This window comes from Lactuca serriola, chromosome 4 (genome assembly GCF_051521515.1).
Source record: "Lactuca serriola cultivar US96UC23 chromosome 4, Lser_US96UC23_V15, whole genome shotgun sequence".
NCBI classification, from domain to species: Eukaryota; Viridiplantae; Streptophyta; class Magnoliopsida; order Asterales; family Asteraceae; genus Lactuca; species Lactuca serriola.
The window spans coordinates 287,418,628-287,445,975 of record NC_136411.1 but is presented as its reverse complement, the minus strand read 5'-3'; the positions used below and the strand labels follow the sequence as shown (position 1 = coordinate 287,445,975).

Below are 27,348 nucleotides of genomic sequence, written 5' to 3'. Positions count from 1 at the left end.
GCCCATAAGACCTATTTGAGCAATTAAAAGAAAAAACTAATCTAGGAGACATTAGTTTAATAAAATTGTCATGTTTTGATAAATCAATTAGAAGCTATTGTGTAATTAATTAAAAATTAATCAAGAATAGGGACTGGATGTTAAAATTCATCATCTTTGAGATACAACATCATGAGTTCATCACCTCTCACACACTAATCCTCTGTTTTCATTCACCTTCACTTGGTTGACTTTTGCCCTTGACTCAACACCCTTTGACTTTCTCTTTCCCCTCCGATGACTTGTTTTGAGTCTTCTTCTTCCTTAATATATTGAATAATGAACACAAAATCAAAAGCATTTGAACACATAAATCAACTATAGAGAATTAATGTTAAAATTTAATATTGCCTATCAAATCTACACCATATCAATTCATATAAAGGGGAGTGAAGTTCATCGTTTTTTATATCCAACCTTAAAACTGAGCTCAAAGGAAGGTCAAGGTTGCCATGTTCATCGCTATTACTTGGTGAACACTATGAAGAGGGGACGAAGCGAAGTTCATCATTTTTTATAGTCTTGTCTTCTCTCTCCTTTTTTTTTTTTCGTTTTGTTAAAACTAGGTCAATCCTGTAAAAAGAAAAACAAAAAAGGATGAAGGAGGAAGGTGGAAGAATGAAGAATAATACTTGTTTTTGTGGGGTCCTACTGGCGATGGCTGGATGAGAGTGTTTGATGGTGGTGGTCCAACGATGTTGAGAAAATGAGTTTGGGGCTTCACCCTTCATCACCACCAAACCACCATCTTCATAACTTCCATCATTAACCTTCATCTTCATCTTCACAAAAGAATATGGGCTACTTCAAATTTGGGAGAATTCAGAAAAAATAAAGGTTTTCTTAATTCAATGAGGTTGGAGGTGGTTCACGACGGTGCATGTGAGAAACAACAAAAAAAAAGATGGCAAGTTGGGGGAATTGGGTGTGAGTTTCTTTTTCTAGTGGAGAGAGAGAGAGATAGATAGAGAGAAGTCCTCTCTTATTTTTAATTATTAAAATAAATAAATAAATATTAAATTAAATAAACAAAAGAAAAATAGAAAATAAATACACCAATGTATTACAATCATTTCAATTTTTACAGGGACAAAATACGTAAGGAAACTAGTTCAAAATGAACATCAATCAGTTGGGTTTGAACCAATACCTAAAAAAATAGATATCATAAGGACCATTTTTATAGTTTTATCATCAACATATTAACCACTAAATAATACATTATATAATTAATAAAAAATTAAAAAAAATTATATTTACAAATAGATAAGCCAACTAAATAATAATTAACTAAAAACTTTTAAAAATATAATATTTACAAATAGATAAGTCAACTAAATACAAGTATCTAAATGGCGCGGGGCGTGACTTGACGGTAAAGTCAAACCTAAGCTATGACGAGCCTTGATAAGTTATGACGTTTTTCATGTTGTGAGAATTTTATATAAAAATAGAGAAATCAAATAATTATAGAATTATATCAAATATATCATTGTTTTTAGAAGTGTTATAATATCATATAATATAAAAAAGTTAGCAAAAAATTTATTGTTTTAAGCCCGATCAGAAAAAAGAAAGAAAAAACCAAAAAATCTCACGTATTGAAAAAGCTCACAACATAACGCAATAAGACGTCACACGATAAGACGTGATGACACATTATTTAAGTGCAACGCTTAACCAACATAACACGATAAGACGTCATGACACATTATTTTACACCACGTCTGGCGCCATCACTTAAACATAAATAAATAATAATCACCTAAAAAAAAATTAGTATTCAAACTTCTGTTACACTGTTCGCGTTTAGACTTTTTTTTTATTTTGAAAGTTCATATCTCTCTCTCTCTCTCTCTCTCTCTCTATATATATATATATATATATATATATATATATATATATATATATATATATATATATATATATATATATATATATATATATATAGCAACCCAAGCTTTCTCTCGTCTCAGTGGGCTGTCGATTTTCTCAGAAAAAACCCAAGGAGGGACCTCCACCTCCCTGAAGTTGGCCTCTCTCTGATTTCCCTGGACCGAGTTAAGAAACAGCGAGGTAATTGTTATTATTAGCTGTTAAAATTTGTTTTTTGTTAGCTTCGGTTGTTAATTTATGCAATCTGTATGTTTTAATTGTTAGTTTATATTTGTAATTAATTGGGGTTTTATATTTTTTATTTTTAAGAAGGACAAACTCAGAAATCTAAAACAGATAAAGAACAAAATATAACTCGATTACTGATTTAGAACTTATTGAACTCGTACTAGACAGAAACTGAAAGAATACACTTCAAACAAAGAATGTTTAATCTGTATAAGAACATACAAAAGATCACGAAGCATAATCTGTCGATAGAAACCCTTACAAAGCATCTCAATCTCTCACAGTGATGGTCAGAGCAAAAGACAGAAAAATCTTGTGATTAAGAGCTGTCCATCATCCTTTAGCACACTGCACAGGTACACCTGTAGTATATCATAAAAACTTTGTATATTACCCAAATTTTTTTTGTCTCCACCTAATTTTAACGCTCCTGTTCTGCCCCCTAACTTTGTTTAATTTTTTAGTATATCATAACTTTTAACCAAAATAAACTTCTTTATATGGTTTTGCTTAAAGTTTTGATTTCAGCCCCCAAATATACCCAGTAAAATGAATTTAGGATGCATGCAGTTGCTTGATTTTAGATTTCCATTGAATTAACTAGTTGGCTGCTATACTATGTATGCAGGTGCTTCCACAACTTAGAATTGCCAGCAATGGAGGTTGCTAGTGAAATAGTGAAAGGAGTTGTTCAAGTTCTTATGGTTCCAGTTAAAGAACAATTGGATTACCTGATTTCCTACAAAAAATACGTGGAGAATATGCACAAAAAAATGAAGGATTTGGATGCTGCAAGAGTCGGCGTGGAATCCCAGAAGATGCAAAACAGAGAAAGACTTCTTGAGGTTCCTACCCAAGTCGGCCCTTGGTTGATAGAAGTAGAACAGATGAATGAAAAGGTGGCTGACTTTCCAAGTGAAATCATCGGTTGCCTAGATCTCAAGAGTAGGCACAAGCTTGGAAGGAAAGCCTTGAAGATGTCTAAGGAGATGGAGAGTGTTCTGGGACGATGCCCTGAAATCCGAGGGACTGATCTGCAAATGCAAATTCCTCTAGGGAGAATTGATTCCACAACGGCATCCACCTCTACACCATCAAGTGATCGAAATGACTTCCGGTCAAGAGAGTTGACTTTCAAGGAAGCACTAAAAGCACTCGGACCCAACCATAGTTCCCACATGGTAGCCTTATGTGGAATGGGTGGAGTGGGAAAAACCACTATGATGAAGAAGCTGAAAGAGGTTGTGGTAGAAAAGAAAATGTTTAATCATTATGTTGAAGCGGTTATAGGCGAAAAGACAGACCCCATTGCTATCCAACAAGCTGTTGCAGAGTACCTTGGTATAACTCTAACCGAAACCACTAAACCGGCAAGAACTGATAAGCTCCGTACATGGTTCGCTAACAATTCAGATGGAGGAAAGAAGAAGTTCCTCATAATACTAGATGATGTATGGCAGCCGGTTGATCTGGAAGATATTGGTTTAAGTCGTTTGCCAAATCAAAATGTTGACTTCAAGGTCTTGATTACATCACGAGATCAAGCAGTTTGCACTGAGATGGGAGTTACAGCTGATTCAGTTCTCAAGGTGAGTGTCCTAGAGGAAGGTGAAGCACGTAGTTTGTTCCTCCAATTTTTAGAACCTTCTGATAATGTTGATCCTGAGCTCCATAAGATCGCAGAAGAAATTGTAAGAAAGTGTTGTGGTCTACCCATTGCAATCAAAACCATGGCCTGCACTCTTAGAAGTAAAAGCAAGGATACATGGAAGAATGCACTTTCTCGTTTACAACACCATGACATTAACACAGTAGTGCCTACTGTATTTAAAACCAGCTATGAAAATCTCCAAGACGAGGTGACTGAAGCTACTTTTTTGCTTTGTGGTTTGTTTCCAGAGGACTTCAATATTTGCACCGATGACCTGTTGAGGTATGGATGGGGCTTAGAATTATTCAAGAAAATGGGTACTATAAGAGAAGCAAGATACAGGCTGAAAGCCTGCATTGAGCGGCTCATTCATACCAATTTGTTGATGGAATGTGATGCTGTTGGGTGCGTTAAGATGCATGATCTGGTGCGTGCTTTTGTTTTGAACATGTTTTCTAAAGTCGAGCATGCTTCGATTGTCAACCATGGTAGTAGTAACCCAGGGTGGCCTGGAACTGAAAATATGGTGAGCGCCTCATGCAAAAGTATCTCATTAACATGCAAAGGTATGACTGAGTTTCCTAGTGACCTCAAGTTCCCAAATGTCTTGATTTTAAAACTTATGCATGGAGATTGGTCGCTGAGGTTTCCTAGAAACTTTTATGAAGAAATGGGAAAGCTTCAGGTTATATCATATGATCATATGAAGTATCCATTGCTTTTCTCGTCACTTGAATGCTCCACCAACATTCGAGTTCTTCGTCTTCATCAATGCTCATTGGCTATTGATGTCTCTTCTATTGGAAACTTGCCAAATCTGGAAGTGCTCAGCTTAGCTAGTTCTAGCATTGATAGGCTACCTTCAACATTCCAAAATCTGAAGAAGCTAAGGGTACTGGATGTGACAGGTTGTGGTGGTCTGCATATAGATAATGGTGTCTTTAAAAATTTGGTTAGACTTGAAGAGCTTTGGGCTTTTGGAGAGGCTATTAGCTTTATAGGTGATAAGTGCAATGAAGTGGCAGAACGTTGGAAGAACCTTTCCGCCTTAGAGTTTGAGTTCCATGAAAACAATTCTCAACCGAAAAATCTTTCATTTGAGAATCTTGAACAATTCAAGATCTCAGTGGGATGTTCTTTAAAAGGAGAATATTTAATGGAGAGCAAGCATTCATTCGAAAACACGTTGAAGTTGGTAACCAAGAAAAGTGAACTATTGGGATCTAGAATTAATGAGTTGTTTGAGAAAACGGTGGTGCTTTGTTTAAGTGTGGATAATATGAGTGATCTTGAAGATGTTGGGATGAAGTCCTCACTTTGTTCTCAGTCCTCGTTCCAGAATATAAGAATTCTTGTTGTTTCGGAATGTGCAGAATTGGAATACCTTTTCACATTGGGTGTTGCAAAAGCTATGTCAAATCTTGAGCATCTTGAAGTTTTCAATTGCCTTGTTATGAAAGAACTCATACATCTTGTGAGTGGAGGAGAGAGAGTTACATTCCCTAAGTTGATGTCTCTATCTTTGCGTGGGTTACCAGAGCTATTGGGTTTGTGCCAGAATGTGAACATAATTGCCCTACCACACCTCGTGGAGTTAAATATTGGAGACATTCCAAATATCACAAACATTTATTCCAAGAATAAGTCGACAACATCTTGCTTGTTGAGGGAAGAGGTAAATTTCAAACAATCTTTTCTATTACAAGTTTCAAAAGAGGTTGTATTCACATGGTGTTTTATGTTTAATAACCGGTGAAATATATATGAAAAATTATCTGTAAGTTTATCGCATGATGTATACTTTCATACTTTGTAAGGGCTATAATAGAACTTAAATTTTCAGGTTTTGATTCCTAAGTTGCAGCGTCTGCACATCGAGGGCATGGAGAATTTGAAGGAGATATGGCCTTGTGACTTTGGAACGAGTGAGGAAGTTACGTTGAGAGAGATTGAAGTGAGTGAGTGTGAGAATCTTGTGAATATATTTCCATGCAATCCCATGCCATTGTTGTGTCATCTTGAAGAACTTAAAGTCAGGCATTGTGGTTCCATTGAAGCGTTATTCAACATTAACATGGATTGTGTTGTTGCAATTGAAGAAAGCAGCATCAGCTTGAGAAGGATTAATGTGTTCGGTTGTGAAAAACTTGTGGATTTGTTTCCGTGCAATCCCATGCCATTGTTGCATCATCTGGAAGAGTTAGAAGTAAGAGATTGTGGTTCCATTGAAGCGTTATTCAGCATTGACTTGGATTGTGTTGGTGAGACTGGAGAAGAAGGTGGCACCACCAGCTTGAGAAGCATTGAAGTAAGAAATTTAGGAAAGATAAAGGAGGTGTGGAGGATAAAAGGTGCAAATCACTCTCGTATCCCTATCTGTGGCTTTCAAGCTGTTGAAAGCATCAAGATTACAGGATGTAAGAGGTTTAGAAATGTATTCTCACCTAGCACCAACAATTTTTATATGGGAGCACTTACCTACATGTATATATATGATTCGGGAGAAATTGGGAGAAAATATGGATCGGTGGAAAGTAGCCAAGGGCAACAGGTATATATGGTTTAATGCATTTTCTTCAATAGATACCCAAATTTTGTTTGGAGGGTAGGTTAAGATTTATTATTTTTTTTCAAACAACATTTTTTTTAAAGAAAAAGTGTGTTTTGATTTTGACTGTCTTTCTGTGATTGTTTCGACTCTTCCATGTCATATTAGTCACAATCAAATAACAAAATGTTCACTATTTTAAGGACAAAATACGGAATATCCTTAACATTGTTGACTATTTCCATCGTCTTCTAATATTCCTGGAAAGAATATACTTAAAATCAAAATAATCCTTCTCAAATTTAATTTTTTAAGAAAAAGAGTTGTGAATGGATGAGTAGTTACAAATGGTTGAGGTAATTTAACTTTTGCTTAACTATTAAAGTTGTGACTAATTACATTTTTTGTTGGGATATCTGTGCAGAATACTCTATTCCCAATGTATCTCATAAACTCGTTTCATAATCTCCGTAATCTTTGGTTGGTGGAATATAAAGGAGTGGAGGTGATATTTGAGATCAAGAGTACTCCAAGAAGTCAAGATAATCAACAGCGAATACTTCCCTACCTTGAGACTTTGGATATATGGGGTATGGAGAGGATGAGTCACGTGTGGAAGTGTAACTGGAATGAGCTCTTAATTCTTCACAGAAAACCATCAGAATCCCCATTCCACAACCTCACAACCATAAATCTGAAATACTGCAAAAGCATTAAGTACGTGTTTTCACCTCTCATGGGAAAACTTCTTTCCAACCTAAAAGAAGTCAAGATAGGATATTGTGATGGTATGGAAGAAGTTGTTTCAAACAGAGACGATGAAGATGAAGAAAAAATAACATCTACATCTACCCACACAAGCACCTCTCTGTTCCCTCTTCTTGATTCTCTTAGTTTATACCACCTACAAAATCTCAAGTGTATTGGTGGTGGTGGTTCCACAACTACCTCCTTTCTTGATCAATATAAGGTATGTTAATAACATATTCAACTAAACTACCTGTTTAATTTCTTTTTTAAAATCCATTTTTTCTTTGGGATATTCTCCATATACTAATCATATTCTAGAAAAATTCAACAAACCGCTTACAAGATATTGAAAAAGTTAGAGCATGTAATTGACTCATCATTCGCTGTTATACAAACCCAACAATGAGATTAGAAGGCATAAAAAGTGTCATTCATATGAACACACAAAAGATTGAAATTTTTACAGCTTGTAATTAGATTCTGAGTTATTCATGTATTTGTATATGTATTTCCAACAATATGAAACTCATATTTCTATTAAGTAACTCATCATCTCAGCATTGAACAAGCTGATACGAAATCATTGCCAGGTCATTCCTCGTTTCAAGTAGAAAATATGAAACTTATAAGCTTCTTGTTTCCTTAACATCATTATTTTGCATTCCAAAATTTTAGTCCCACATTAAAATACTTTTGTGTTTCAACTTCCTGGGCTATATCTTTACTGAACCAGTTTCGTATTCATTACAAAGAACCAAATGTTGAATTAAATTACTTTTATAAACTAGTGTATGTGTGGGTAAAAAACAACTAAGATTTCTATAATTTTTACATTTACTTTGTCATTTACTGCAGTTTTCTCAAGGGGATGGTGTTTCTTGGACTTTATGCCAATATCCTAGAAAGATAAAAATACAAAATTGTGATGCACTGTCAAGTGTGATTCCATATTATGCAGCAGGAAAGATGCAAAAGCTTCAAGTGCTTGAAATAGAGTCTTGCCACGGGATGAAGGAGGTGTTTGAAACTCAAAGGATCAACAACAATGTTATTATGCTTCAACTAGGAAACCTAAAGATATTGAATATCAAGGGTTGTGACCTTTTGGAACATATATTCACATTTTCCACCCTTGAAAGCCTCGTACAACTTGAAGAGTTAAAGATAAAGAGTTGCAAGGCAGTGAAAGTGATTGTGGTGAAGGAAGAAGAAGATGATGGAGATCAAACAACAAAGGCATCTTCTAAGTCTAGGCATGTGTCATTTCCTTATCTAAAGACTATTAAACTAGTGGATCTACCAGAGCTTGTGGGTTTCTCTTTAGGGATGAATGAGTTCCAGTGGCCTTCATTGGATAAAATTTTGATCAATGATTGCCCACGGATGAGGGTGTTCACAGCTGGTGGGTCTACAGCTCCACAACTCAAGTATGTGAAAACAAGGTAGAACTTTTAATATAATTTTCACATGCATATATGTCATCTAATTATAAAAATACATTACGAGTTTATATAATACATTTTGTCCATATTTAACTAAAACAGTAACCCAACTGAAATTTGTTTTAGTTACCAACATTAATCTCTTAATTATTGATCCTTACTTTTCCAAATGTATTTGTTCAACATGTGGTCTCTCTTTTGGCTTTGCAGAGTACAAGCTTCTCCCGCCCTGCTGTTACTTCAGAAGAGATCCATTGGTCTTTTCATAATTTGATCGAATTACACGTGACAGATAAAACATATGTTGAAAAGATTATAGTTCCATCCAATGAGATGCTACATCTGAAGAAGCTGGAAAAGATTTATGTAAGGGAATGTGCTTCAGTGGAGGAGATATTTGAAACTGTAGAAAGGACAAAGACAAACAGTGGTTCTGATGAATCACAAACAACTGTTGTCACACTTCCAAACCTGACACAAGTGGAGTTGGTGAATCTAGATTGTCTCAGGCATATATGGAAGAGCAATCGGTGTTTAGTATTTGAGTTTCCAAACCTAACAACAGTCCATATTAATAGATGTGTTAGGTTAGAACATGTTTTTAGTAGTGCCATAGTTGGTAGTCTATTGCAACTTCAAAAGCTACAAATAACTAATTGTGAGAATATGGAAAAGGTATTTGTTGAAGAAGAAGAGGATGGGGAGGAATCTGATGGCAAAACTAATGAGATTGTGTTACCTCATCTAAAGTCCTTAGTACTTTATAAACTTCCACGTCTCAGGTATATATGGAAGAGTAACCGATGGACATTATTTGAGTTTCCTAACCTAACAACAGTTTCTATAGTTAGTTGTAAAAGTTTACAACATGTTTTTACTAGTTCCATGGTTGGTAGCCTAAAGCAACTCAAGGAGCTAAGCATATCCAACTGCTACCATATGGAGGAGGTAGTTGTTAAGGACGCAAATATTGTTGTAGAAGAAGAGGAAGAATCTGATGGAAAAATGAGTGAGCTTATGTTGCCTTGTCTCAAGTCCTTAAAACTTTATGGATTATCATGTCTCAAAGGGTTTTTCGTAGGGAAGGCGGATTTTTCATTCCCATTATTGGATACTTTGATTATCATAGCATGCCCAGCAATAACTACTTTCACCATGGGAAATTCGTCTACTCCAGAGCTAAAAGGAATCAAAACAGATTTTGGCTCGTTTTATGTAGAGGAAGACATCAACTCCTTTATAAAGATGAAACAAGAGGTAGGTACTCTTAAAATAAAAACATTTCACGTACTATTTTTGTTATATATTTTCAAAAGCCCCAATTATTTTCTCTATATTTTCACACCTTTATATCTATAATTATATGTTTTATGCAGCATTTCAAAAGATATTACTAATGCCAAGTTATTATCAAAGGTATATTCTCTTTTCACATTGTCCTTGTTGCCTAAAACGTTATTTCCTCTGCATTAATGGCGCCTTCAGTTCACGTTTTTCAGATCAAGGTGACGACTCTTGCATTGGATTATATGTTGAGATCATGTTTGATTTTCCAATAACTAAATCAGAATCAAAGAGGATAAGTTATGATAACTTCAACCATTGGATTACAAGCTAAGATCATGTTTGCCTTTGAAAACACGATCGTACTTATGTCATGTTTTAGTTCTAGTTTTTTAGTACTCAATTATTTTCCCTCCATTTTAGTTCTAGTTTTAAGTACTCAATTTTCTTCCCTGTTGTTTTGAAGCCAAATAACATAACTGAAAATGACTTATAAACCCAATGAAGTTTTCAAATCGTTCAAAAAACCCAATTATGTTTTGTATGTTCAACAAAACCGAACGAATTAATATTTTGTCTAAAAAAGCCCAACTAATTTACACTTTGTTCACTTCTCATTTAGGGTCAACCGGCTAATAAAAGTTAACGAATAACATGACTTATGACGTGTAATTAAATATCGGAAAATGACTTGTAAGACCAACGGAGTTTCAAATCCGTTCAAAAAACCCCCATTCATGTTTTGTTTGTTGAAAAAAAAACCCAACGAACTTATGCTTTTGTTCAATTCTCATTAGAGGCAACCAGATTCATTATGTATACAACTAATTGGCAAATGACATGACATTATATTTAATAACATGAAATAAATAGATTAGAATTACGCTTTATATATCGATTTAGGGTTTCGAGAAGAGAAAAACAAACGGTGTCTGTGTTCGAACTTTTGTAATAGCTACTTCTTATTCTTCCTCTTAATCGTTGATGTCCCACTCAATATCTACAAAGAAGATATTTGATGATGAAAACCCTTGTGGATGTGGACGTTCTTCTTGGATTTGGACATCTAGAACGGAGGATCATCCAGAAAAAAAAAGTTTAGGGCTAAATCGATATATAAAGGGCAATTCTAATCTCTTTATTCCATTTCATTAAATAGAATGTCATGTCATTTGCCAACTAGTTGTATACTAAATGAATTTGGTTGCCTCTAATGAGAATTGAACAAAATCATAAGTTCGTTGGGTTTTTTTCAACCAACAAAACATGATTGGGGTTTTGTGAACAGTTTTGAAACTTCGTTGGTCTTACAAGTCATTTTCTGATATTTAATTACACGTCATAAGTCATGTCATTCGTTGACTTTCATTAGCCGGTTGACCACAAATGAGAAGTGTAAATTAGTTGGGCTTTTTAGACAAAATCTTAAGTTCGTTGGGTTTTCTTGAACAGACAAAACATAATTGGGGTTTTTTGAACGGTTTGGAAACTTCGTTGGGCTTATAATTCATTTTCCCTTATCGTTATTAGTGGTATCTAAATATTTTTTAGGGTGCGCAAACTTCATTTTTTTTTTACAAAAAGCATGACCTAGCACTTTATTTCAAGTTAACAACTCAGATTTCTTACATAAATAAGACGTGTCCGCATAACTAGGTAAACATTTCCACTTCCTAGCACCTTAGTTTTAGGTAGATTGCATAGCTCCTCAACTTACATACGTGTTGCATGACATGTTGGGGTCAACTGACATACAAGTTTCAACAAACCTTTTTTGATGGCTAACGAAACTCACCACAACAAAACTAGACTAAACAACCCTAAGTGGATTGGGCATTAACATCCTTACTGATAGCATATTGTTATTTTGTATATTTTCCTTTAGTCCATACGTGGCCTATAGATGGATCCACCCATTCAATGTATTTTGTATGGGCGTTGATTCTTCCAATTAGGGATGAGAATTTGGCCCTAAAACCCGAACCGAAAATCAAACCAAACCGAACCGAATTAGCCCCGAATAAACAATTCGATTCGGTTTTCGGGTTATTCGGTCCGGGTTACCCGAATAAGGGCTTATTCGGTCCAAAAGGACCGAACCGAATATGAAAAGTCACATTTTTTCCCCTTGCACGATTGCTTATTCGGTCTTGTGTTCTATCAATCATTACCCAAAATACCCACGTAATGTTTAATGTTTAACTTATATACTTATAGATAGATTTTTGGATGTTTTGGATGTTTAATGTTTAGTGTTTAATGTGTTGCTTAATAACTATATCTTAAGATTGTGGTGGTTGGATTTTACATTTTATATATATCAAGAATAATTAATCCATGTTATCTGTGTTATTCGTGTTTATCATAAGCTACAAAAGTCATACAAAATACAATATTTATTATCACATTGTAAATGTTATTTGAGTTATTCAGCTCTTTAATCATTTTGTACATGTTATTTGGGTTATTTGGTCCGGAACCGAACCAAACCGAATAATATCCGAACCGAACCGAACCCATATTGCTTATTTGGTTTGGTTTTCGGTTCATACAATTACCTTTATTCGGTTTATTCGGGTTCGGGTTGGTTCAGTTCGGTTCCGACCCGAATAACATCCCTACTTCCAATGAAGAATTTGATTAAGCCACCGAATTACAAGTCCAATTACAAGTATACCCTTGTTTAGATACGTAGAAGATTTTAATTCCGTTTAGTTTGACATTTCTTCGTAAAGCAATTATACCAAAAATAAGAAATTGACGGTTTATAACCCCATCTTCTTTTTCCTTTGAGGTATTGACATTTTACAACCCCATATTTTTTCCTTTGCTCTTCCTTTATTGTTTACATCAATATCTTTTTTTTACAATAAATCCATTATATATATATATATATATATATATATATATATATATATATATATATATATATATATATATATATATATATATATATATATATATATGTAATACACCATCATGATTTTTAAGGGAAAACTGCAATAAAGTCCCTACATATTGGCCTCATAATCGATTTAACCCTTATATATTTTTTTTATTCAATTAAGTCCCAAATACCGGTAATCATATTCAATTTAACCCTTTGATCCGGTCAACAGGTCATCAAACTTTCAAAAATTACATTTTCGGCCCAGATTTTAAAATTTATTACAAATTTGGTCCAAAATTTACACTTTTGGCACATATTTTAAATTTTTTTTACAAATTTAGTCAAAAATTTACCCTTTTTGCCCAAATTTTAGGATTTTTATTATGAATTCATCCTAACTTTAGTTTTCTTTACAACTTTTTTTCTCAAATGTTTGTTTCTAATATGTTTTTCTTTAAAACTCATATTTATACAAAAAAAAACATATTTTTACATAAAAATCTTATTTTTTCTATATAAAAACTTTCTTAAAAAACTCTTTTGTATATGAAATATCTTATTATAAAAATAGGTTTGGATTATTTGTGTAATTTCTCTTAAAAAATCAATTAAGAAATTAAAAGTAAGCCTAAATTATACTATTAAATTATAGTTTGTCAAAAACTAGTTACACTCATTTTAATATTATTTATTTGTTCTTTAATCACATTTATAGGAAAAGTTTAAATAATAGAAGATGCTACATATTGAAAACTTCATATTTTTTGTTTCTAGCTGAATACATGTTCATACATATAGTTCATCATCACTTTGGATTTCTTTATTTAAACTTATTTGTAAAATCGAATTCATGTGTCAATTTTGTTTGTTGTAATAACAAAAAATAACTATCTAGAAATGAGCAATTGTCATTTGTCGATAAGAAGGTTTTTGGCAGAAAATGGCATTTAAGAAATGTAAAAAAATATTACAAACGTTGATAGTTACAACTCCTACTGAAATCAATATGGATTGTCATATATGAGATTAGAACAACTTTACATAACTTTTTTCATATATATGTGATCGAAGGTATGATTTAATTTACGAAGATGCAACAGATTGAAAAATACATATAAACAACTATATTAAAATCTGATAGAAAAAAGAATACACACTAAATAGAACACATATTAAAATCTCTATATTAATAGTATAATTTAGGGTTACTTTTAATTTAGGGTAACTAGTGTAACTAGTTTTTGACAAACTATAATTTAATAGTATAATTTAGGGTTACTTTTAATTTCTTAATTGATTTTTTAAGAGAATTCACACAAATAATCCAAACCTACTTTGATAATTTGGTATTTCATATACAAGAAAGTTTTTATATAGAAAAAATAAGATTTTTATGTGAAAATATGTTTTTTTTTTTTTTTTTTTTTTGTATAAATATGAGTTTTAAAGAAAAAACATATTAGAAACAAACTTTTGAGAAAAAAAGTTGTAAAAAAGACTAAAGTTAGGATGAATTCATAATAAAATTCTAAAATTTGGGCAAAGAGTGTAAATTTTGGACCAAATTTGTAAAAAAATTTAAATCTGGGCCAAAAATGTAAATTTTGGACCAAATTTGTAAAAAAAATTTGAAATCTGGGCCGAAAATGTAATTTTTGAAAGTTGGATGACCTGTTGACCGGGTCAAAGGGTTAAATTGAATACGATTACCGATATTTGGGACTTAATTGAATAAAAAAAATATATATATAGACTAAATCGATTATGAGGCCAATATGTAGGGACTTTATTGTAGTTTTCCCTGATTTTTAAAGATGATATAAACATGTTATAGGCAATACCCTTTAAAATTTTAGTTCGTGGAATCGTCACAAAACCAAAAATCGTCAACTTCTATCTTTGTCTTCCAAATAAACAATGAAGTATTTGATATTATTAGCTATATAAGTGATGAGAACGCAAGGTTTGTGCTTTTATATGAGAAGTCTCAGTTCAAAATTTTGGGGCTTTCAATCACTTGATTTAAAAGTGTATCCAACTTTCTCACTTAACTGGTTTCGGCTTAAAACATGTAAAAAAAATCGGTTTTCAATTTTTAAGATATCTGATTCCTAACCATCGGTTCATTTTTCTCAAAACATGTTTTTAACAAAACCGATTTAGTTTTTTCATATCGGTTTCAAAAAAACGGGTTCATTCTGCACACCTCTACACATAAGTAGTTTGAATATTTAAAAAACGGGTTCATTCTGCACACCTCTACACATAAGTAGTTTGAATATTTGATATGCATTAGTTTTAATTTCTTTATTCGACAATATTTTATTGTGATATGATATACTTTAGTTTGAAGTTATGCTTTTTTTTTCTATTTAATGATTGATCGTGTGATACTTTTATCTTCTATAAAATCTTTTTAAAAAGTAAGCTATGTGAAGAAATTACCAAAGAAAGAATAAATATTAAGATGGGGACTCATTGTCAAAAAAAAAATGGTGGCGAAAACAGCAAAGAAAAGAAAACAATTAGAGAAGGGGTATAAACTATCAATTTATAAATTCTTTAGAAAAAAATTAGCTATGAGAAGAATTACCAAAGAAAAAATAAATATTAAGACGAGACTCATTGTCAAAAAAAGAAAAATGATAGTGAAAACAACAAAGAAAAAAACAAATTGGAGAAAGGGTATAAATTGTCAATATATTATTTTTAGTGTGATTGAATTAAGAAGAAACAGCCCAAAAAGCATTAAAATTCACCATAAATATAAATATGGGTATAATTGTCATTAGATTCATAAATTTAGTGTACAGAATGAACCATTTTTTTGAAACCGGTATGAAAAAACTAAACCGTTTTGTTAAAAACATGTTTTGAGAAAACTGAACCAACGGTTAGGAATCAAATATTTCAAAAACCAAAAACTGATTTTTTTACCTGTTTTAAATCGAAATCGGTTAAATAAAAAGGTTGGACACACTTTTAAATCAAGTGATTGAACGCCCCGAACTTGAGACTTCTCAAATAAGAAGCACAAACCTTGTGTTCTCATCACTTATATAACTAATATTATCAAATACTTCATTGTTTATTTGGAAGACAAAGATAGAAGTTAAAGATTTTAGTGTTTGTGATGATTTCACAAACTAAAATTTTAAAGGGTATCGCATATTAGGATTCAATCATTTTTTTCTATTAAGTTGTTAACTATGTAATAGTTTTATCTATTAATATGTTTATATCATCTTTAAAAAATTGGTGGTGTAAATAAAGGCAATATATATATATATATATATATATATATATATATATATATATATATATATTAGGATGTTGGATTTATTGTAGAAAAATATATTGGTGTAAACAATAAAGAAAGAACAAAGGAAAAAAAAAGATGGGGGCTGTAAAATGTCAATACTTCAAAGGAAAAAGAAGATCGGGGTTATAAAATGTCAAGTTCTCATTTTTGGTATATATATATATATATATATATATATATATATATATATATATATATATATATATATATATATATATATATATATTAGGATGTTGGATTTATTGTAGAAAAATATATTGGTGTACACAATAAAGAAAGAACAAAGGAAAAAAAAGATGGGGGCTGTAAAATGTCAATACTTCAAAGGAAAAAGAAGATATATATATATATATATATATATATATATATATATTAGGATGTTGGATTTATTGTAGAAAAATATATTGGTGTACACAATAAAGAAAGAACAAAGGAAAAAAAAAAGATGGGGGCTGTAAAATGTCAATACTTCAAAGGAAAAAGAAGATCGGGGTTATAAAATGTCAAGTTCTCATTTTTGGTATAATTGCTTTATGAAGAAAGAGACGAACTAAACCGAGTTAAAATCTCACACACACACACACACACACACACACACATATATATATATATATATATATATATATATATATATATATATATATATATAAAATGTTAGAATCAAATATGAATCACAAGTATTGTTTGAATGTGTAGCCAAATTTTGATCTTTAGATTAAAAAGAATGAAAGATTATGATCCTATGATATATAGTATTAATATATGATAGCAATTACTATGTAATCACATTTAATTGAAAATAATGACAAATGACTTTTATTAAGAGAGAGAAACATTAATGAACTACATTTTAGCCCATTAAATTACGACAACTATTAAAAAAAATAAACTAAAACTAATAGAAATCAAAATATTATGATGATGAGATTTAACGTTTCTAAGAAAAATAATTGATTTTTTTAATAAAAATATAATGAAAAATTCTTGAAGAATATAACACTCTATCTCAAATCTTAACTTCTTTTAAAGGAGTGATGATTGAGAATCATTTTAACTTTACTACAAATTAAATATATTGTGGAATTAAGGGCTAAGAATTGGTTAACAAATTTAATTATTTATACAACTAACTATTCTTGAAGAATTGAAGTGTTCTAGTTATGTAACAACATAAATGTTTTATACAATTGAAGCAATTCTTAAAGAATATATTGTTTTAGCTCTATCACACCACAAAATTTTTATACAACGGAAAATTCTTGAAGAATGTAAGTATTCTTGAAGAATTTAAACATTCTTGAAAAATACGTCTAAAACTTTGTGTTTCCACTTTTTCCAGTCGATGTCAATTACCACCTACATTACAATCATCTTCTGCCATATATCATCTATATGCATAAAAAATGTCCCGATTAAAAGTTCATAACCATAAACCACCACCATCAATCGTTAATTCTTTAAGAATTAGAATTAATTCCTTAAAAATCAAAGTTAAATCTAAAATTAAAGTAACAAAACTGGATGTAAAAAGATAATTCCAAAATGAAACTAACTTAGTTATTGGAATATATATCAGTTACCAAGTTGTGAATGCAACTCCAAAAACCCAATATAAAACAAAAACGATGAACAATTGTTGAACTATCAACATATAACTGGAAAAGTAAAATAAAAAAGTGTAATATTAACACTAATTACCAAAATAGTAGAACACAATATTTACATTAATTACAAAAATATTAATATGTTATCAAATAATGTAATTAAGTAAGCAACATTATACTTTTCTTAATAGTTGTCAAACGTAAAAGCAAAACAAAAAAGATTAACAATTGAACACCGCCTAATTTATTATATATTATTTTATATAGCAACCATGGATACATAATTCTATGGTTTCTATTTGATTACTATTTTTTTATAATGCATAAACTTGTTCTTCATATTAATATTGATAAATATTTCATTGATCTCTTCAAAACTAATTGAGAAACTTTACTCGAAAGGAAAAGAAAATATGAGGTACTCAATTAAACAAATCCAGTTAATCTAATAAAAGCAAATGATTTCATGTGGACCTAGCTTTTAGGCAATACACAATAAAAAAAAAAATTATAAACAACAATCAAGACGATAAATTGAAAAACAATGAAAACAATGTCTAAACACAAAACTTTTTAGGGATTATGTTTGAAAGAACCCAGCATCACAAGTGGCTATAGAAAGAATCATCGAATCAGGGATGGATTACATGATAACTGACAATTCTATGATTTTATGATTTTGTACCCCAATTGTTTTTTCCTCAATTTGGTTATTTGATTACGTTTCCACCTCCACCTACTTTACATTCAAACGCCACTTTAAGAAGATGAAGATCTCTCCGGCAAGTCAAATCGATAAACATGGGAAGAAGATAATAAGATAAATTAGTGGAATAGTTACTGATATATTCCATAAATGTAAGGATTTAATTTAGATCATAATTAATTCAATTAACAAAAATACCTTTATTGAATGAATGGATCAGAATTCGTCATACATTCACACAATAATTAGAGTTTATATATGAACCTAAATATATATATATATATATATATATATATATATATATATATATATATATATATATATATAAACAAAGGTATACTTGTAATTAAAATTGTAATTTCGGTGGCTTAATCAAATTCTTCCTTGAATCAACACCCATTTCATATACATATTCCTACTGTTTAATGAATAAAGTTTGATGGGAAATTAATTCGTTTACATTGTATCATATATCCTTCCTATTTTTTCTCCTTCTTACCGTCAACCCTAGCTGTTCCTATGACTTTGCTTCTCCCCCCTCAGTTTTTTTCTACTGCTCTTGGTTTGAATTTCCTTAGGTTCTTCAAACCCTTGAATTGCTTAACTATAAGAGCAGTTTGAGAGGCAAGTTGAGAAAATTGTTTGTATTCATCATCTTCATCTTCCATGTCTTGTCCTAAGGAGATTTCTTCACTATTACTGCTATCTTCAATAACTTTGGAGTTTTTGGACTTAAGTGTTGCATACCTCTCTCTCTCTCTCTCTCTCTCTCTCTCTTTCTCTCTTTGTTCATAAATTTTTAAATTACCGTAAAGACTAGGAAGGTTCAACAATTTGATTATCTCGCTATTCTTCAATATATCAACATGATGTTCCCAACTTTCATCATCAAGAGAGTCTAGAAATTTGTAAGAAATCTTTGAAGAAGCACATAATTGGTCTTAACAATATCAAACTTTTCTTAGATCATTGATCAAACTTTATTAAATATACTAGTAAGAGATTAATTCTTAAGGGGTGTTGGGGAGTGCTTTTTAATCTCAAAAGTGTTTTTAAGAAAAATCTTTATTGACTTATAGCCTTTTCAAAATGAAGTTTTTAAAAGTTTTAGATAAACTTTTGTTGTAAAAAAAAGCTAAAAGGTCAATAGTTAGGGTGGTTGAAGGGGTATAAAGGTGTTTTTCTATTTAAAAAGCCAATAAGTCAGAAAAAGCCAAGAATCTATGACTTTTTGAAACTTCTATTTTTTCTTTTGCCGAAAAGTTATTTGAAAAAGACTTTTGTAGTATCCAAACACATTTTTAACTTAGTGGCTTTTTGAAAAGCCAATAAGTTAATAAATCAATTTAAAAATTACTTGTAACAGCCCAAAAACCAGGATCAAAATTTTCATTTTAATTAAACACAAAAGTTACAATCGTCACATTGTTACAAAACTATCCATTAGTAATAATATTAAATCATTAGAGTAACATGTCAAATTGCAGAAAACTAATGAGGAGTGAATGTTGTGCCATCATGTCGGACTATTCTCCCTTGTACCGGAAGTACCTGAAACCACAAATATAAATTGTAAGAAAACACTTAGTGAGTTTCCCAATCATATCACATACTAAAAAGTAAACATGTAAGTGTCATGGGATACCCCCATGGTTTTTACTCATAATGCTGAGGGCCAGATCCTGGTCTTACATATGAGTGCCATGGGCTACCCCCATGGTCATTCCTTGCGAAGCCGAGGGCCAAATCCCGGTCTTCCATACAATTATCACAAAGGTCAACAACATTCAATGTAATAAGAAATGAGCCGACATTAGTGCCTTTGACCCATGAACATGGTGAGAAGACTTACCTCAGTCTGTTGAAAATACTAACTGCTCGACTACTGATCCGAAAGATCCCACACTGAACATACACAAATTACCCTAATTAGGAAATGGTAAAAAGACATAGCCATGGGCCTAGATTCCATCCAAACTCCTAAGGGTATGGCCCATTCACCACACCTATAATGTGACTAACCCACCAAGGCCCATAAAGCCCAACTTGAGTCGCTAAAGGCCCACAAACAAAAATCTGAAATCTATCTACCCTAAACATGCCAAAGCCCAATAAATAGCTAAGGCCCAAAAGTCCAAGGCCAACCGAACTCCAAAAGCCCATTGAAAGGTGTACGCTCATCGTACGAGTCCGCAAGCCAGTATGTGCTGCGTACACGTTGGTACGCTCGACGTACTAAGCTGTATGGAGCCCAACATCTACCTTTGTCCAAAAAGTCTCTCATTAAGGATCTTCTTTTCATGCATGGGAACATTTCTATCATCAAGAAGACATTTTTATGCATCTAACACCTCTAAGGGACAGAGATCTAACTCATCAAACTCCTAGAGTTGCCCAAAATCACAAGAGAGCTCATGGGACCAAAATTTAGCTCATAACAAGCCCTAACTTTAATAACCAAAAGAAATCACCAAGGAAAGAGCTTTGTACCTTTAAAAGCTTCCTAAGGTGATGTAGACTCAGGATCTTGAAGCTCAACCTCGCCCAAGACTTGATCACCAAGTTCTTCTTCTTACAAACACACAAAAAATGCCAATAACGTTACTTCCAAGCTCAAAAATCACTCACAATAGTAAACTAGGGTTTTAAGGACATAAATGGTAGTGGATGCTGATAAAGGTGAGGGTCTAAAGGTCATAAGGATGCTTAAATAGGGATCATGCCCTAAAATTAAGGTTTTAACATTGGCTGCGTACACCCAATGTATGTGCCTAAGACTCCTGCTCTAAGCGTGCATGTACGCTAAGCATACCAAAACGTACGCCCAGCGTATGAAGGGACCATTTCCTAAAATAAATTTTGTTTCAAGGACCAAAAAGGAAATACCTGGATCTGAGTGTTACAAATCTCCCCCACTTGAATTAGACTTCGTCCTCAAAGTCCGCTGATGCGAATAAATCTGCGTAATGCTCCCTCTGTAACAACCCAAATTTTACAATAAAAAATTTTCATTTTAATTAACCAAAAAATTTCCATAAGATATATAATTCCAAACACATTTATTTTCAAAATCCATAACATCGGATAAGTTATTCATAAAATCAGAGTGTCCTAAATGAAACGCCAGAGAGTGCATGTCGTGCCATCACGTCGGGCTCTTGCCCTTAGATCCTGAAGTATCTGAAACAACCAACAAGTTGTAAGCTAACGCTTAGTGAGTTCCCCAGAACATACCCACACAATCCACATAATCACATAACCACACTAGATATATTAACTACATATACCACATAAGCCATGCATACAATCAAATAAGAATGTCTTGGAAACCCTCCAAGGTCTTACACCGGGTGCCGTGGGAAACCCCACATGGTCTTAGCCTGGAATGCCATGGGAACCCCCACATGGTCTGATATCCGACTGCCTCGGGACCCCCCGATGTGTTCCATGCAAATATCACAGAGACTGCTAGCATATATCATGTATCACATAACAACTAGTATATCACATATCACATACAAAAATGGGCCGACTTTGGTGCCATCGACCCATTGGTATGGGGAGGAGACTCACCTCTCAAGAAATGCTAAACTAGTAAGATCCAATCCCAACAAACAAATCCAAACTCAACTGCCTACAACCACCCTACAACTAACTTCAAAAGAACCTCGAATTAATAATGATACCCTTAAAAACAAAATTGGTCAACCATGGTCCAAGTCAAAGTCAATAGTCCATGTTGACCCAACTTGTCGAGTGCACTTGCTGACTCGTCGAGTTGCTTCAATTCTCAGAAAATCGGGGAAAAACCCTAGTCAACTCGCCGGGTTGACATGATAACTCGTCGAGTTCACATAATGTCCAAAGGATCAGGGAAACCTGAGTTAACTCGTCGAGTTGGCAAGGCAACTCTTCGAGTTTTCCTAGTCTTAACACATTCAACCACTTTCCAAGTGAGTCCAAAGCTCCAAACTATGGATCTAATACCCTATGGTTGAGATACCATGTAAAGTTGCTAAGTTTACGTTCATGCATGACATTAAAGGTTTTAAAACACTCAATCCTAGCTTATTAAGGGATTTAGGGCATGAATGAGGGTCAAGACTAGATAAAATGGCAAATTTAAGTCAAAATAGGCCATGAGATGTCCAGATTTGAAGTCATAGCTTCATGACATGCTCAAATCCAAGAATGACCCCAAGATAGGCTAAAAATAACCATATAATTTCATAGGAGAAGATCTAAGCAATAAAAGGCCAAGGTATCGACTTTATACCTTAAAATGGTTGCCACAACAGAGTAAACACCAAATCTACAACCTCTTCCTTTAGCTATGCACCAACCCCTTCAAGCTTCTTCACAGAAACACCAAAAAGGCACTCCTTAAGCTCTCACACACTCAAAATGGTAGGAAAAGCACGAACTAGGATTTTCTCTTGAAAAAGGGGGTGATAAGGGAGGCTATCAATGAGGCTTAAGGCCTTTAAATAAGGTGAAAACCCTAAAAATTTGGGTTTTCCTTTCCAGCATCTACTCGTCGAGTTGGGGCTCCCCAACTCGTCGAGTTGAGTCCTTAAACCCACATCCAAATGAGTCTCTACACGACGAGTTGGAGCTCCCCAACTCGTCGAGTTCCAACCCAAAACCCTAAAATATTGAGAAATAAATAATACTTGGACCAAGCATTACAAGTCTTCCCCACTTGAAGTAGACTTCGTCCTCGAAGTCTGCCGATGCAAACAAATCAGGATAATGCTCTCGCATCTCATCCTCCAGATCCCATGTCCATTCCGAGCCCTTCCGATGCTGCCACTGTACCTTCACTAGGTTCACCTCTTTGTTACGAAGAACCTTAGTTTTCCTATCCAAAACCACAATGGGTCTCTCAATGTAGTTCAGACTCCTATCCACATGAATTTCGTCCGAAGAAATTATCGCAACCTCATCAGTGACACACTTCCAAAGCTGAGACACATGGAAGGTGTTGTGAATATGGCTAAGCTCGTCCGACAGGTCCAAATGGTATTCCACCTTGCCCACCCGGGCATAAATCCTAAACAGACCAATAAATCGGCCCCCTAACTTGCCCCTCTTCCGAAACCTAATGACACCCTTCCATGGTGACACTTTCAACAAAACAAAGTCTCCCACCTGGAGCTCGAGATCCTAGCGACGCCGGTCAACATAGCTCTTCTAACGGCTCTGCGCGACCCACAGTCTGTCGCATACTTGCTGGATCAACTCGGTAGTCTTAAGCACCACCTCTGTGCTTCTCACCCAACAAACTAGGGTCCTACACCTCCGACCATACAACATCTTAAATGGGGGTTAGTCGATACTAGCATGATAACTATTGTTATATGAAAACTCTGGTAGTGGAAGGTATGTATCCCAACTCCCTCTGAAATCCAATACGCATGCCCGCAGCATATCCTCGAGTTTCTAGATCGTCCGCTCGATCTGACCATCGGTCTGAGGGTTGTAAGCGGTGCTGGAATGTAACTGGGTGCCCAATTCTTCATGAAACTTCCTCCAGAACTTGGAGGTAAAACGGACATTGCGGTCCAAGACCATAGATACTGGTACTCCGTGCCTGACCACCACCTCACGTACATAGATATCTGCTAATTTCTCAGTAAAGATACTCTCGAAGATCGGAATAAAATGGGAACTCTTCGTCAATCTGTCCACAATAACCCAAATGGCATCCACACCCCTCGCTATCCTTGGTAACTTCATGATGAAGTCCATGGTGATCTCTTCCCATTTCCACATGAGAATGGGTAGTGGCTGAACCTTGCCATGAGGTCTCTAATGTTCGGCATTGACCTTTCTACAGGTCAAGCACCACTCTACAAACCAAGCGACCTCTCGCTTCATGCAGGGCCACCAGTAACTCAACCTCAAATCTCTGTACATTTTGTAGCCCTCGGATGAATAGAAAACTTGGACTTGTGTGTCTCCTCCAAGATCTTCTGTCTCACACCCCCAGATAACGGTACCCATACCCGGCCACATTGAGTCAAAAGACCCCGACCATCCCGGACAAACAAGGGAATCTGACCCTGAACCCACTCTATCTTCCAGTTCTCTTTCTTCAAACCCTCCACCTGATCCTTCTTGATCATATCCAACAAGGGGGAAATCACCATCATCCTCAAACAAACATCCTTAATTGAAGCACTCGCCACCTTGCGGCTTAAGGCATTAGCCACTACATTGGCCTTCCCTGGGTGGTACAAGATCTCGCAATCATAATCCTTCTATACATCCAACCACCTCCTCTTGCCACATGTTCAGGTTCTGCTGATCCATCAAGTACTTCAAACTTTTATGGTCAGTATAGATGGTGCATCGAACTCCGTACAAGTAGCGCCTCCAGATTTTGAGGGCAAACACAACCACCCCTAATTCTAGGTCATAAGTGGGGTAGTTCGCCTCATGAGGCTTCAACTACCTCGAGGTGTACGCGATCACATGCCCTCTCTGCATCAAAACTGCCCCTAACCCTGAGATAGACGCATCACAATAGACCACCAAATCATCCAATCCCTCGAGTAGCGCTAAAATTAGGGCCTCACATAATCTCTGTCTCAAGGTATCGAAAGCCAACTGGTGGTAAGGGCCCTACCAAAAGTCACATTCTTCTTGGTCAAGCGAGTCGAAGGTACTACGATCTTAGAGAAATTCTTGATGAATCTCTGATAATACCCCGCTAGACCCAAGAAGCTACAGATCTCAGATTCATTCTTCAGCACTTCTAACCGCATCAATTCCTCAATCTTGGTTGGATCAACCTGTGACAACCCGGAATTTCTACCTTGTTTAGTTATTCAAATCAATCAAGGTCAGACTTGCTTTTGCTGTCTTCTAGCATTTTTTTTAGAGTCAATTTGAGTGTTCTAAGCCTAGTATAATCAAGGTATGAGGCTAGAACTACTAGAAAAACAACCTTTTATGACGCGCAATGCGTGTCATAAAACGCTTAGACAACGCACAAATGCGTGTCAAGGAAGGCCCTGTCATAACGTGAGACGACACACTTTTGTGCGTCGTCTATAGACGACACACATTTACAACGCACAATTACGACACACGTTTACGACGCTCATTTACGACATGCAATGCGTATCAAGTAAGACTCTGTCATAAAGGAAGACGACACACATTTGTGTGTCGTAACCTTACGACTCGCATTGCGTATCATTAAAGCCCCTGTCAAAAAAGGCGATGTCATAAACAAAGATGACACACCTTTTTGCATATCGTAATTTTAAATGTTTAAAAAAAAAAATACTATTTATAGATTTACTAATTTTCAAATTAAATTTGCATTTAATGTCTCATAATAGGAAATAAAATATCATATACAAAAAATACAATCCATTAACCAGGGCCGGAGTCCGGAACTAACCAGGGCCTTGCCCTCTGCATCGGACCGAAGTCTGGAAACTGCATCGGACCGGAGTCCGGAACTAACCAGGGCCTTGCCCTCTGCATTGGGCCGAAGTCCGGAACTAACTGCATCGGACCGAAGTCCGGAACTAACTGCATCGGACCGAAGTCCGGAACTGATTGGGACCTTGTCCCCTGCATCGGACCGAAGTCCGGAACTGACTGAACATAACATAGCATAAACATATCAACTAGCATGAATACATATACTGCATACTGCATCGGAACAGAGTCCGGAACACATAGCACAAAACATGCTTGAATCACAAAGACATCAAGCACTCTAACTACTGCATCGGACCGGGGTCCAAAACTAACTGAACATAGCATAACATAATCATAGCATATAATCTAAACATATATACCGCATACTGCATCGGACCATAGTCCGGAACACATAACTCATACCCTGTCTGTATCACAAAGACACCAAGCATACTGAACTACTGCATCAGACTGAAGTCTGGAACTACTGCTAACTAAACGGGCCGACATTGTGGCCGTAGACCCGTTCCTACTGGAAGGAAACTCACCTCACACTGCCGAAGTCCCGTAGACACAACCCTACACTGCTGAAGTCCCGCAGACTCAACCCCAGCTGCTAGATGACAGATTCTCGAACTGTCAACACCAAAATAACACCCAATTAATAATTGGGTACTAACACATAACTAAAAATACATACTTTGGATAATTACTACATTACCCCTAACTTGGCTTACTCAAGCCCAAGGCCCAATCCATAGGCCCAAAGTCAACTAGGGATCAAAGCCCAACATATGGCCCAATTTTCCAAATTAGGCCCAAACCTCTACATGGACTTCCCTTAAGGCCCAATTGCTCAGTCCAGTCCATCATGCCTCATTCTAAGGCCCAATATCATACAACCATCTAGGCCCCAACTATGGCCCATCTATGGCCCAATTTTCCAAATTGGGCCCAATCCTTCATTTGGGCCTTACCCTAAAGCCCAACTAATTACTCTAGTCCATTTGATTATTCTCGGATGGCCCAACACAAAGCCCAATGTGAAATTAGGGTTTCACATCAAATGATAACTAGGGTTAAGTGTTTCTTACTTAACCCACTTAGGACTTAACACACTAGGGACTTAATCCATTAAGGACTTAATCCATTAAGTCCATTATTACTTACATTAATTCCTGCCAATGATTATTGATTGATATTTCACTTATTAAATAATTCTCGTGTGTGTGACCCGATTAATTCTTAAAGTTAGGTTTTCATTGGCATTAGGGTTTTCCAATCCAAATATTAGTCCACTTATCAATTTGTTGGCCTTTTATGTCAATTAGAGCTTTATTGGGCCTATTAAGCCCACTAAAATCTTAATAAGCTCATTAGGGTTTTATTGGGTCCATTAGAGTCCATTAAGCTTTATTGGGCCCATTAGAGCTCCTTTGAGCCCATTAGGGTTTCAAGCATCCCCAATCGAGTCAACTCACAAGACAAGCACACCGCCACCCGACACGGCGGCCGGTGGCGGCAGCCACCACCCTAAGGTGGTGGTTT

At 34.6% G+C, this 27,348-nt stretch overlaps 2 protein-coding genes across 3 annotated transcripts; both read left to right on the top strand.

Moving 5' to 3' along the window:
- Nucleotides 1–2,014: 2,014 nt before the first annotated feature.
- On the top strand, nt 2,015–8,893 carry LOC145097112 (putative disease resistance protein At1g15890). Of its 2 annotated transcripts, none has more exons than XM_079034615.1 (6): nt 2,015–2,115; nt 2,792–5,489; nt 5,658–6,365; nt 6,787–7,332; nt 7,968–8,554; nt 8,765–8,893. In XM_079034615.1, the coding sequence occupies exons 2-6, from the start codon at nt 2,820–2,822 to the stop codon at nt 8,826–8,828; spliced, it is 4,575 nt and encodes a 1,524-aa protein (XP_078890741.1). In that variant the 5' UTR covers nt 2,015–2,115; nt 2,792–2,819; the 3' UTR covers nt 8,829–8,893. The 2 variants fall into 2 exon arrangements, with proteins under 2 accessions (XP_078890741.1, XP_078890742.1); XM_079034616.1 differs by lacking the exon at nt 2,015–2,115 and adding an exon at nt 2,364–2,519.
- Nucleotides 8,768–10,281, top strand: LOC145097113 (uncharacterized). The gene is made up of 5 exons (XM_079034617.1): nt 8,768–9,336; nt 9,436–9,563; nt 9,641–9,811; nt 9,931–9,970; nt 10,040–10,281. The coding sequence occupies exons 1-5, from the start codon at nt 8,888–8,890 to the stop codon at nt 10,170–10,172; spliced, it is 921 nt and encodes a 306-aa protein (XP_078890743.1). The 5' UTR covers nt 8,768–8,887; the 3' UTR covers nt 10,173–10,281.
- Nucleotides 10,282–27,348: the final 17,067 nt, after the last annotated feature.

What these genes read in the sequence shown, in the direction of transcription:
- LOC145097113 (XM_079034617.1), top strand. Translation starts at nt 8,888, where the DNA reads ATGCTACATCTGAAGAAGCTGGAAAAGATTTATGTAAGGGAATGTGCT. An exon ending in TATAAACTTCCACGTCTCAG is followed by an intron (nt 9,337 to 9,435) that starts GTATATATGGAA and finishes TGTTTTTACTAG; the next exon opens with TTCCATGGTTGGTAGCCTAA. An exon ending in ATGCCAAGTTATTATCAAAG is followed by an intron (nt 9,971 to 10,039) that starts GTATATTCTCTT and finishes TGGCGCCTTCAG; the next exon opens with TTCACGTTTTTCAGATCAAG.
- LOC145097112 (XM_079034615.1), top strand. Translation starts at nt 2,820, where the DNA reads ATGGAGGTTGCTAGTGAAATAGTGAAAGGAGTTGTTCAAGTTCTTATG. An exon ending in CCTTTCTTGATCAATATAAG is followed by an intron (nt 7,333 to 7,967) that starts GTATGTTAATAA and finishes CATTTACTGCAG; the next exon opens with TTTTCTCAAGGGGATGGTGT. An exon ending in CTCAAGTATGTGAAAACAAG is followed by an intron (nt 8,555 to 8,764) that starts GTAGAACTTTTA and finishes TTGGCTTTGCAG; the next exon opens with AGTACAAGCTTCTCCCGCCC.